At 37.1% G+C, this 13669-nt stretch overlaps 1 protein-coding gene across 9 annotated transcripts in view; it reads left to right on the top strand.

Moving 5' to 3' along the window:
- The window catches only part of LRRC7 (leucine rich repeat containing 7), a 474513-nt gene that overhangs the window by 287978 nt on the left and 172866 nt on the right, over window positions 1-13669 (top strand). For all 9 annotated transcript variants that reach the window (XR_012497277.1, XM_074334934.1, XM_074334935.1 and 6 more), the window contains one exon: window positions 7608-7671. Coding sequence is in view for 8 of the 9 variants with exons in the window: in XM_074334934.1 (XP_074191035.1) it covers window positions 7608-7671 (64 nt within the window). In the remaining variant the exon portion in view is untranslated. The remainder of the gene's footprint in view (window positions 1-7607; window positions 7672-13669) is intronic.

A 13669-nucleotide genomic window follows, 5' to 3' on the forward strand; every position in this document is an offset into this window, starting at 1 on the left:
AAAGACAAATCAAAAGCGGGAATGTATAAGCCAATAATGCTTATTAAGCCCATGCCAAAATTTGCAGAATCATGTGAAACTCAGCAAACCCAAGTTACTGCACTGGGAATTTATGGGCAAACAACATTCTTGCCAATTTCATATGGTTTCAGAGGTAATTGTACATTTAAATACAAAAAAACCTCTGAATCTGATGAAAAGAAAATCATAGATTGTATAATTTTATCAAAGTGACAGATGCACCTAGTTATGGCATTATTTTCCATCATTGTTCCAACTGGAATCTTTTTTCAGTTTTGCAACTGGATAAATGCTATAAAGTAATAGCGTACTAGTGAGGACTTAATAATATTCACAAATGCAAGCAAATTACAGTATTAAAAATAAATGTTCCTGGATTCCAGTAACATGTACCCTAAAAAAATGATCCAAATCTAGCATACTTGTTTTTGTAAACAAAGCTTTATTGGAACACAGCCAGGTCCGTTTGTTCACATATCATCTGTGGTTATTTTTGCACTCAAGGATAGAACTGAGTAGTTGAGACAGAGACCATATGGGCAGCAGAGCCTGAAACACTTTCTATCTGGCCCTTTACAGTAAAAGTTTACTGACTCGTTTTATAGATTAGAGTGAGTTGTAGACCACATACATTCCATTAAATAAAATAAATAAATAAATAAATCAGATCTACACAATGGTCAAGCCAAAGAAATCAGGCCAGGTTTAGATTCCTGTCCTGTGCTGGGAGAGGAGATGATTCTATGTCAACCTTCTCACTGACTTTCTGTGTGACCTTGAGCAAGTCACCAATTCTCCTCTCCTGAGAAGTGAGTATTTCCCTTTACTGAGGTTGCAGTGAATAATGCCACAGGGCAAAAAACAACATGGTCTTTAAAACAACTGTAAAAGTCAGGCCAGGGTGTCATGACTAAACCAGCCATAAATGCAAGGAGAGACTGAAGTGAATATTGGGAACTGAGGTGATCTGAAATTCTAACAAGTCAGAATTCCAAGTAGACAAATGAGGATGATCTGATGAAATTAAAATACTCATAATAAGAAACTTAGAGACACATAGGCCTGTGTTTTTATAACTAAGTATGTATGTGATTTCATGGACTGGGATAGACAAGAGCTTAATTTCATCATCTTTAAAAAAAAATTTTTTTACACATTGTCCTCGTCTAAGAAATGTACTATAGAAAAGAAAAGAAAAATGTTCTTGGTCACATAAACAGGAAATAGTCCAAACTATTTCCATCTGTTAGAGAATCACAATAAACATTTTTATATTTGATCTGAGAAGTCCTGCCAACAAGAAATCTATTTAACATTTTTTCAGCAAGCTTTGCCAAAATGCACTGGCAAGCTGAATTTTTTTTTTTTTTTTAATCAAGCAGCACCTGTAAATCCTTAAGATAGCTTTAGGAAACTCTGACCTAGACAATCTCTTAAGTTATTTCCAATTCTGAAAACCTTTCCTAAGTATTTTAATAACTAACTCTTACAGAGCATTTAGCATGTGTCAGGGACCAGCTATGTGTTTTACCTATGTTAAATATTTTAGTCATCACAATAACCCTATGATATAAGGATTCTTATTGGCATCCCCATATGACAGGTGAGAAAACTGAGATGCAAAGATGTGCTTAAATTTGTTGAAACTCAAACAGCTAGTGAGTGGTAGAACTGGGATTCAGTCCCACGTAGTCTGAATCTAAACTCCATGCCCTAAACTACTCTACATGCATAGTTTTGTTGCTGTATTTCAGATATTCAGAGAAATGAAAAACTTACCTAATATTTCTTTTATTATTTGAATTCAAACAAACAAACAAACCAACAAACAAAAATTATCGTTGGAAATGTCAGAAAGTCAACTTAACACTAGATTTATCCAGGAACTGGTGAACCTCAGCTTTGTCTACCTTCATCCATCATGCATATTCCACAATATGTGAGCAAATGTATATTCTTGACAGTATTCATTAAAACAGGCCTATTAGGATATCTCCCTGACAACTGTAAATTGTAGATGCCTGGTAGAAATTGAGTGTTGTGTCTTTGTAAATATTCTATAATTTATACTTCTCACTGGTAAAGATTCATTCATACATGTATGAATATCTTCATTAAACAACCACTGATTGAGCTATTTATGCTGTGAATAAGATTGGCAAGTGACTTGCTCTCATGAAGCTTCAATCTACCGGGGCAAAAACACTTAGCAAACAAATAAAAATATGATGTTTTTCAGTGGTAAGTGCTAAGAAGAAAATGAAACAGGGTAAAAATATATGTAAAGTGAAGTCAAGAAGGAGAAGTTATTTTGGATGGTGGGGATGGACTTGTGTCATAAGGAAACTTATGAGCTGAGATGAGAAAGAGGTACCAGCTCTGAGATTTATGGGAAGAGTATCATAGGCAGGAGAAACGGCAAAAGAGTATCGATTATAGAAATTTTACACATTTCTACAGTTTTTACATATATAATATGACCATAGGTTGGTAAACATTATTCAATACAACCATTTTATTAGAATTTTCTCCATTAGATAACCAGGTGAACTTACAAATGAATCTAAATAATCAGCAAATTTTTTTTTGATTAGAGTTTATTGGGATGACAATGGTTAGTAAAGTTACATAGGTATCAAGTGTACAATTCTGTATTACATCATCTTTATATCACATTGTGTGTTCACCACCCAGAGTCAGTTCTCCTTCCATCACTGTATATTTGATCCCGTTTAAGCTCATCTACCACTCTCCCCACCCCCGTTTCCCTCTGGTAGCCACTAAACTATGGTCTGTGTCTATGAGTTTTTGTTTCTTTGTTTGTCTTATTCCTTTGTTGCTTTCAGTTTTATATCCCACAGTATTTGGTTCAGCTAGATAGAGATCAAATTGTCAATATTACTGACTGAGAACATGGCCCAAACTTGTGACCAAGTCCTAATATTTGCTCACTGACCTATGGTGGTGATCATGTGTTCAAGACCAGTCATTTGTAAGGGGAAATCACACCAGCAGGATCCCTGTGGGGACAGAAAGATAGGCCCCAGACCCACACGTGCTCACGGCAAGGAAGAAGGTGCAGTCAAACGAGTACATCTCTCCAGCAGGCTGGCTTGAATTGCATAAAGACAGGCCACAGGGGAGCCTGCCTAGTATATAGTAAGGAGGTAAACAAATGAGGATAAGAATTTCACCCTCCCCCCAATCAGTAAGGTGAGAAGATAAAGACCTGAAGTATTTCTCTAGGCCCAGAGTCGATCTCAACTCAAGGTGATTTTGTCCACCTCACCCCAACCCAGGGCACATTCGAAAATATCTCTAGATGTTTTAGTGGTGAGAACTGCAGAGGGTGCTACTGATAACTGGTGGATAGAGGCTTTGGATGCTGCTAACCATTCCATAGTGTACAAGACAGCTACATCCCAGAAATCCCCTTATCCAGGCATGAGGGTAGGAAAATAGGGTTTCCTACAACAAACTCTAATGGGAATTTTTAGAATTTCTTTGAACCAAAATCTTTTATGTCCTTTAAGGATATTATTTTCATTGTTTCTTTTCATATGTGCAAATTCATGTGATTCGTATAACAAGGTTCTTCAAAACCTAGCTGAAATGTCATGTCTCAAAGTTTTCCCTAATTACTGAACGGCTAGGTGTTCCTTCTTTGGAGCTCCTATGGCAATCTATACATACTTTTATTCTAGCACTTATCACCCTATGAAGTAGTTATTCATTTAAAGGTCATTCCCATTTAGAAAATAAGTCTTCAGAGTAGAGACTGTGTAGGATGTGGTAAATAGCCTTCGAGGCTCACAGTAGGCCTGTATATTCAAGAAGTGACATGTCCAAAATGTCAGTAGTTCTGAGGCTGAGAAACCCTGAGGCCCAGAAATCTTTGTACCTCCAGTGTCCACATGGGACCTGCCATAAGAAGCATAAATTGAGCGAATGAGGGACCAAAAAGAATAATACTAATATAAAAATGTCATGAGTTCTAATTTATTTTTCTGACAAAGCTTTACTTGCTTGTATCCTGATGAAATTACAAACCTACTGCATATGTTCATCGAAAAAGAACCTGGTTTTTCTTTTTTTTTTTTTTTGGCGGGGGGGGACAATTTGGAAGAATGACTATAGTTTAGCAACGAGCACCTGAACAAGAAAAGCAGTGTTATAGAAGGCTGTGTTACAGACTGGCTGAAATCCTTTTGTGTAACGACAGTCATTTTGAAAAGTATAAAATGTAAGAAATAATATTGAATGACATCTTCAAAAACAAAAGTAGAAACGTAATAATTTTAAAGCTATAAGATGTAAGTAGTCATATTGGAAAGACAACTTCCAAAGCAGAAGTAAGAATATCATGATGGGAGGAAACTTTGGTGATAGCAATTAAACAATGATGGAAACTAGGATTATAAAAATAAACGGAGATAAAATTGAAATAGAAGAAAAGATATTTTAAGTAACAGAACTGAGGCATCAGGAAATAGTTCACAAAACCTCATGGGAAACCGTTTTTATTCCAGAACAAGCAAAAGAAGAAAAAAAAATGTTGCCCGTTCAAAATAATGGAAAAGGAATGTTATGGGAGCTATGTTATACATTTAAAGTATAGTTTCTAGGTATGAATTTATGAACTCAAGTTTTCAAAAGCTGTAGCCTAAAACTACTGGGAAAAGAAAACGGCTTAGTAGTGACATAGAGGTTACCTATCCCCCACAAAAGAAATCAAACTTAGACTACACTAATAGAAACATAAAAAAATAATAGTAATAGTTTCTTTCTACATGGTCTTCGTCAGCCCACATCTAGAGAATAGTGTTCAACTCTGAGCGCCACCTGGTCCTCAGAGATAGGAAGTGTTTCGGGTTCTGTAATCCATATGGTCTCTACTCAATTCTGCTATTACAGTGCAAAACAAGCATAAATGTTAACAAACGGACATGCCTGCATTCAACTAAAGCTTTATTGATGACAATAGGAGTGCCAGATTTGGACCTGGCCCTGTTTTGGAAGAGAACTACTGACAAATTTTAGGTCTAAATTAAGATAATCCAGGTGTTTAGGGATCTGAAAACACTATCACAGAAGGGATATTTAAGAGGTCACTAATATTTAGCTTGGAAAAAAGATAAATCCTATAACTGATGAATATGTTTTAGTATACTCAGGTACAAGTTATCACTTATTTATTCATTTAATAAAATTAATTTTGTCTTGGTCATCTATCACTAGATCTGAGGGGGAAAAATCTGTTTTGTTTCGTTTTATTTTGTTTTGATGATACCCTCATTAGAGTTCAGTGGGAACTACAGGGTTCATAGAATCCAGAAAATTGTGGAAGGGCCTGTGGTCTTCAGCCCACGGTGGTTCTCGCTAGAGTATGTGTTGCCTAATGCTACAGAGTCAAGTCAAATGCACTTGTGGGTGGCTCTGTTACTCCCTGTGGTCATTTCTCACTCACTTGCTATCTCGGCCACTTGGTCCTTCTCCCTGACTCCCAAGGCCTTGGTGCTCATTGTTTGCTTCTTGGACGTGTGGTCTTGGAACAAAATTTGCAAGAATTTGCCATTCTTCAGTATCCCAGGCTCAGAATAAAATCTGATTCTCTCCTCATGGGGCCCACCCACTTTTCCTAGATGTACCCACTCAGTAGTAGAGGTTTGGCAAGCGGTGAGGCAGATCCTCGCTTACAGTGCTGGTTGGCATAGTTTCACAACCTCTAGATGGTTGGTGGTCCCATAGAGGCCTTTCTGGGCACCTTGAAACATATTTTAAGATCTGGTGGAGAAGGGCATATACATAGGAAAAAAACTAATCATTAAAGGAAGTAAGTGGTAAATGTCACATAACCATGGAAAAGAAAGCAAATGGTATGTGTGTTAAAAAGCAGAGATAATTTCCAGGTACAGTAGATAAGAAACATCACATTTGTTTTTCAGACCTTTATTTCTAGTCGAGACCTTTTACCTGAGCTCCAGTCATACACACACACACACACACACACACACACACACACACTCATTTTCCCTAATCAAAGCCGCTCACATTTACCTCAAAGCTACTATAGTATTTTAAATAGAATTCGCTGCATCTAATCTATCTCTACCTCAGATTTACTCCATTCCAATATTCCCACACTGCTACTCAACCAAGGAACTACCTTTAATTTCCCCCTGTCCTTTACCTCCCACATCCGATCAGTCATCCTCATCACCACATGGTTTGCAGGACAGTTTTTCATTTGTCCTTTTTGCTAGCACATCCTCTCCCTATTTCCCACACCATTCTCAGCTGCCAGCGTGAGCTCTCTAAAATACAAATCTGATCAATTTTTGCTTCTAAACCTTAAAGGCTTCCATTACCTTCATGCAAACATTCAAACTCCTTGGCCTGACATGAACGACCTTATGAGCTGGCCCTTTGCTACATGTTATTCCTCATTTGTTACTATTTTTCTTGTTTGTTTAATTATTTCTTATCACTGTTACTAATCTCCTCTGCTTAAATTCTCTCTGTAGCACATATAACCTTCTAGTATATTCTTTTATTTTGCTTAATTATCTTATTTGTTATAATACGCCCTACACACACACACACACACACACACACACACACACACATTGCAACATAAAGTCCTTTTGGGCCAGGAGTTTTTGTCTCTTTTATTCACTGCTGTACACCAGACCTCAGAAGATTATCTGGTACATAATCTTGTGTTAACAGTTGCTGAGTGAAGAAAAGGTACACACATTTTTGCATTTCTGAGTGCCTGACAGTGTCTGGATTAGAGCAGTATTTCATAAAATCCCCATAAGAAAATCGCTACATCCATCCTAAAGGTGAAAGAACTAAAATTTCTAAGATTTGAGTTAATTATGCCTCTGGAATTTCTGTGTAGTCAGGACTTAAGGACAGCATTCAGGTGAGTGGGGAGAGAAAAAATTTGACACAGGAAAACACTATCATTTTTAGGTTGTATGCTGTACTCGAGAGTGGCTTGAGAAATGCTTGTGTACACAGCATGTGCTAAGGTACCTCTAACTTGGCAGCAACTCTTGCCCAAAGTTTTGCAACTGTTCAGAGCTATAGCAGCTTCTAAGCCAATATGTTGAGGAGACAGTGAGTAAAACAGTTTGCCTATAATGGACGTTCATTTAGGGAAGTAGAAAATGACAAGATTCATGATGAAATTGTGTCTATATTGTGGGGTTGTAGAAGGCTTTGCTAAGAATTGGATTCATCCATTGGTTCCCATACCTGTGATGACTCTTAAAAATATAGATGTGGGGGCTCCTCCCTGTACCTTCTCCTGTTTCACAAGCTTCCCAGGTTGTTTTTAAGCAGCCAACGCTGTACTCCAACTATAGACTGGCATTTGGGAACATGGTAAGCTACTAAAAGTTTTCAGGTGACAGTTTGTATACATTGCTGTATATTTGCAGTTTACTTCTCACTGAAAAATACCCCCATTTCTGTGCACTATGCAACCAGGTAAATCTGACATGGGGATGGATGGAACGTCTTTTGGTGTAATGTGTCATGCACTGCCTCACAACAGTATTTTTCTTCATCTGTTACAGGTCAATGCACAAACTGGCCCAGCTGGAAAGACTTGACCTAGGCAATAATGAATTTAGTGATTTGGTAAGTGAATGCATTTTCTAAACTTGATAAATACACCTCAGGACATTATTTATTTTGCTCTGTCTTTGTAGCCTGTGGTATTAAATCAGCAAGTGCACATTTGCTTTTACTAAATACAAAAACAAAACCTGGGAGTTAAAGTGATTGTTTGACTACATATAATAAGCCACAGAGAACTGAGTAACATTAGGATTCATTGGAAAAAAAAAAAAAAAAAGGACAGGCAGATGCAAATTAACAGTTTTGAGCACCAACTATGTGGCAGGTACCATGTTTAGTGTGTCACAAATGTTACCTCATTTAATCCTCATTTGACACGTTGCCATATTAACTTTATGGAGATGAGCTCAAAGTAGTCACTGACTTACATAGCTTTTATGTGGCTGAAGACAAATTCAACCAAGACTCGATTAACTCAAAAACCATAGCTTGCAGACTTCTGCCTTAGAGACGTCTTAGTTGAGGGGAGAAGCCAATGGTCTTCTATTTTGAATTGGATTGAAAGTGTCTTTCTAGTGAACACGTATTATGACCTCACTGCCATCAAAATTGACAGAATCCTGACTGCTCCTTTCTAGGCTTAAGTTTCCTTTAAAATTTGCCTGAAGACTAAAACCTCAAATGCAAGTTAGAAAGCAAATACTCAAGCAGACCCAGCTTTCTTTATTCAGAAGTCTTCCACTTAAACATCTTCAAAATTTCAAAAATCCAGTTCATCTAAAATGTATTTTAACTGTTTTTAAATTAAAAACAGTCAAGTAAGTAATCAGCTTTTCTGTCCCAGCAACCATGTTTCCCTGAAAATAAGACCTAGCCGGACCATCAGCTGTAATGCATCTTTTGGAGCAAAAATTAATATGAGACCCGGTCTTATTTTAATATAAGACCCGGTCTTTTATAATATAATATAAGATGGGGTCTTATATCAATTTTTGCTCCAAAAGATGCATTAGAGCTGATGGTCCGGCTAGGTCTTATTTTCAGGGAAACATGGTATGTTGCTACTGATATGAATTTATGTAAATTGCTTAACCCCTCTAAGCCTCGTTTTCCTTTTGTATAAAATGGAGATTGTAATGGTTCCTCCTTTACAGGGTTTATGTGAGAATTAACTGAGATAATACATATAGGGGCCTGGGAAAAAAGTGATTCCCAGTGAGGGCCAATGTATAAGGATGTTGAGGTGGAGTTTATACTACATCTGGAGTATGCAAAGAAAATAACTTGTTTTGCTTTAACCACAACTAGTCTGATTATCATCCTACCCTCTATTTGCTGTTTATTGAAGGTAAAAACTGACCTTTTTTTCATCTGTGGTTAAAAGTTTAATCTGCTTTAAAAAGTCACATGGTTCCTTTAGTTGTGTTCATCTTCCTTGGGTAAACATTCTGTCTCTCAGGTATCCCTCACCTTCCCAGCTTCTCTCCTTAAGATGGAATTTGGGTATGTGCAAAGGAGGCTGCGTGTCTTACTGACCTGAAGGAAAGAGTGCTGGTTTGCAGAAGTGTGCTGGCAGCACATGCTGGCCTCGGGGCTGGTGTCTGCAACTGATTCTGCCTCCTACATCTGCAGTTCTGAACCTATGCTCAGTCCTTTGGGCTCAGGCAATATTATCTGGGAGCACTGGCCATATCCCTCTTGCTGGCATTGACTTGAGTCTCTGCCCTGTCTTCCTTCCAGCACCAGGCTTAACAGTCCATCCCCTTGTTTCTGTTGTGAAGGTACCTCACCAGCCATCACCCCAATAGTGGTCAGTATACATAGGCTCTAAGAGTCTACATGACATGCAAACTGAGAGAGGCCAACTAAAAATCAACCTCAGAGCCTCCCTCTGCCTGCTACATTGCACTGCTAAGTTTGCCTTTCTTTGCATGCACTCAGCTTGGTTACAGGGCAGCCTGCAATGTGGGCTCAAACAGACATTACAGCAAGAGACCCAGTATGTAGTCTAATGTACTTCTGGCTTTTTAAAAGCAGATGTGTATTAATGTAGGTAGAGGGATTGGTAGGGGTGGTGAATAACAGATAGTGGCAAAACTAGTTTATAGTGATAGCTTTAAATTAGTTGTTAAGAAGCTAATACCTGCCCAGGCTTCCATGAAGAGATGTAGCTTGGCGCAGTAGTTAAAAAAAACATGGGCAGTAGATTCAGACATCTGAAGTTTGACTCTCAACTCCATGACTGGGTAACTGAGTACTTTTGTGTCTGTAGCTCACTTTCTATCCTTAGCTTCCTCTTTTGTAAAATAAGGGGATCAATCACATCTATCTCATCGGCTTTTTGAGAGAATTTCATATACATGAACAATATATATCTCCATGATTTCAATTCTGTCAGGTGTATCATTTTGAAGTCTTTCATATGGATAGTTTGTGAATCACGGTTTTACTAGAAATATTTAGATAAACAAACATGACTAGAGCATGTTTATTTTTTTGAAAATAGACTTAGCAAAAGTAAATTTAAAATATATATTTTTTCATTTATGCTTTATGGTATCTAAGAAATCATCATGCATCTCAGCAGAAACATGTTTTATTTTTGAACTCCCAGTATTCCATACTAGTCTCATAAAATAGTATCTTTTTAATTTTTATTTTTTGGCATTTTTTCTAGCACCCTTTATTAGATAACATTCAGTTATTTGGAGGGAAGGACAGGAGAGTATAATTATGGAAATTCACATTTCTAATGCTATTCACTTTTAATCAAATGTCTGGCTTTTATTAGTCACATGTGTAGGACTAGCTATTGTTTCCCTGGTGGTATAACCTTTAACGAGAAAGGAAGAGAATTTGCTCTGATAAGAGGCCCCTAGAAGTAATGTCACATAGAGGAAAAGGGATTGAATTCTATTCTGTAGCTAGATATTGACACCAAGGAGATTACAGTTAGATGATTCATTTTGTGTGACATGGTAAAGAGACAGATGTGGAGAAAAAAGTGGCAATAAGTAAATAATTTTTTTTAAAAAAGCTTTAAAATTAGAGGCTGGCAGCAGCATGAAGAGAACAAAAGTTTGCTTAATAATCAGTGTAAAATCCCAAATGAGGTTTGAAGTTGAAATATCTACTTAGGGAAGCCTTTGTAATCATGAAAAATTCTAAACAATAGGAATTATCTTATGTTTTTGACAGGAGTAACCACCAGAAGATACTGAGCAAACTTCTGTGAACACAGTAGATTTCTTTTCTTTTCTTTCTTTAAATTCTTTCCCTCATGGCTTGTTTTTATCAATATGAAATTAACCAATGTGCATTTTTTAAAAATTAAGAAGTTAAAAGAAGTATAAAAATGATAGTTAAAAATCATCCACAATCTCATTCCCTTATGTTACCATTATTATTTTTTGGTATAGTCTTTCTCCCCCCCCCCCCAATTTTCCTTTTATTTATGTATTTTTAATAAATTTATTGAGGTGACATTAGTTAGTAAGATTATATAGGTTTCAAGTGTAGAATTGTATAATACGTCATCTATATATTGTATTGTGTGTTTACCATCCAGAGTTGGTTCTCCTTCTATCACCATTCATTTGACCCTCTTTACCCTTTGCTACCACCCCACGCTTTTTTATGAGGTCAAATGAGTGTTATTTGGGCTCAGGTCAGAGATAGGACATTATGCGTATTAGGTTGATATGTGGAGGTGGATTCTATGAATCCTTAAATATCCTCTGGGAACTTTGTTTAGAACCATCTTCTGTCAGAGGGTATTAGGAACTTCCAAAGTTATAGAATGATCAAGTCTGCTAATACAGATTGAATGATCGTGATGGGACCCAGAAGCCCTGTGATAGGTATATATTTCAGGGGTCTATAGATCTCTCCAATGAGCTGAGTTCCTGTGGTGTTCAACTGGCATAGGAATTAATGGAGCCCCAAAAGCAAATCACCATGAGTGAGAATACTGGAAAATGGAGCCGATAGAGCAGCAGAGCCTGGGGGGAAATGGCATCAATAGGTGGGTCCAGAAACAGTGTGAGGCCCTCGCTGACCATCCCTCTCATCTAGCCCAAGCTCCCAGCTCCCAGCCTGTCTCACTCTCTCTCTCCTCCCTGCCCTGCACTGGAAAGGAAAGGGCTATGGAATAAAGGCAAATGTCTCTTAGGGCCCCCAACAACTTTGCTATATCTTTTATCAAAAGAATCAGTCATAAGAAGCAAAATAAGGAAGTTTTCTGCAAGCCAGGAAAAGAAAACAGTTGATCCCAGAGGAAGCAAATAGCAGACTGTGGTGTGTGGCCTGTGTGCGATTTAGAGTTCAACAACTTAGAGGCTGGCAGCAGCGTGAGAAATAACCCACTGACAACACAGTGACAATGGGCAGCTAGGGAGGAAGACAGAGATTACAGTGGGCCCTGGAGCAGCACCTCCTGTTCCGTGAGAGATTCCCTTGTCTCCACCACTCCTCCCCATCCCAAAAGGACTCCTAAAAGCAAAATCTAGGGAGCAGGATCCCAGCAAAGGCCAGATTTCTTGTTCTCCTGCTATTCATGCAGGAGGGAGGTCAGAGAAATGAGATTTGACATTCCATTGTAACTGTGATGTCATACATACTGGTTATATGTGTTTTCATGAAAGATATTTCTATTACCAACTAGGAATTATAGTGTGCATTCTATTTTATATCAATGCATGATGATCACATTCAAGGAATTGCATTCTTTATAAGCATTATGTTATAAGCTTTCTCTGTAGCTGAATTAGGAAGACTATCAAATAATAGGTAAAAACAAAAATAGTGAATTAAAACTCAAATTTAAGAGAAAAATAATAAAATCAAAGACACTTAAAGTTTTATTATATCAAATTTGATACATATAAAATACTATATCTAATATATATTTAAGTTGCAAAACATAAGAAAATGTATCCCTGTGACTCCACCATCATATTCTGTACTAGTACGTCACGACTCCTGTATCACTATCTGTAAGCTCTTATCCCATTCTGCCTTATTCCCAGAGGCAACTACAATCCTGAATTGTGTTTGACATTCCCTACTTTGGTATGTAATTATATTCTTTCACTTTGCTTGTTCTCTAAGCTTTCTAAAGCTATAACTATACTACAACTTATTTACCCTTTCTTTTCTTCATGAACATTAATTTTTGTCCAGTTCTTGTCATTGCATCGCTGCTATAAATATTCCTATAACTGCACATGTGCAAGAGTTTATCTAAGGCATATATGTAGAAGTGGAATTTTCTGGTCATAAACTGTGCATATGTGCAACTTGAAAAATAATGCTTTTATCCCTAAAATAGTTGTACTCATTTACCAGCAATGTGTAAGAGTTCCCATGTTTCACATCTTCACCTACACTTGATATTGTCAGACATCTTATCTTTGCCAGTATAATGGCATCTCATTATGATCTTCATTTGTATATCCCTAATTTCTAAGAAGGTTGAGGATTTTTCCATGTTCATGGCAATTTGTGTTTCCTCTTCTGTGAGATGCCCATTATGCTTTTTTGCCCATTTTCCTATTGGTTTCTTTTTCTTGTAAATCTATAAGGAAAATAAAAATAAAAAATATTTTATATATTCTAGATACTAATCTTTTGTTGCTTCTATGAACTACAGATATCTCCTCCAAGCCTCTGCAATCTTTTTACCTTCTTCATGGTGTCTTTGATGACCAGAACTTTGTAATGAAATATAATAAAATGTGTATATTCTTTATGTCTGGCACATTTTGGGTCTTGCTTAAGAAGTCCTTGCCTCCCCAAAGTCAAACAGATCTTTTCATATGTTTTCTTCTAAAAAAGTGAGAGTTTCATTATTCATAGTCAAGTTTATTTCCATCCGGTCTTAATTATTTTACATTGCTTGTATTATTTTTTCTTAACACATACCCAGTTTCTCAAGCAGATGGACTGTTCAGCAGTCCATCTTTTTCAATTGAATATGAGTGCCAACTCTTAACAAAATATGATTTCCATATATTCATAGATTACTTTCTGCATTGGTCAGTTTACTATCTGGCTACCA

The sequence above is a fragment of the Rhinolophus sinicus genome, linkage group LG06, assembly GCF_036562045.2.
Source record: "Rhinolophus sinicus isolate RSC01 linkage group LG06, ASM3656204v1, whole genome shotgun sequence".
Classification (NCBI taxonomy): Eukaryota; Metazoa; Chordata; class Mammalia; order Chiroptera; family Rhinolophidae; genus Rhinolophus; species Rhinolophus sinicus.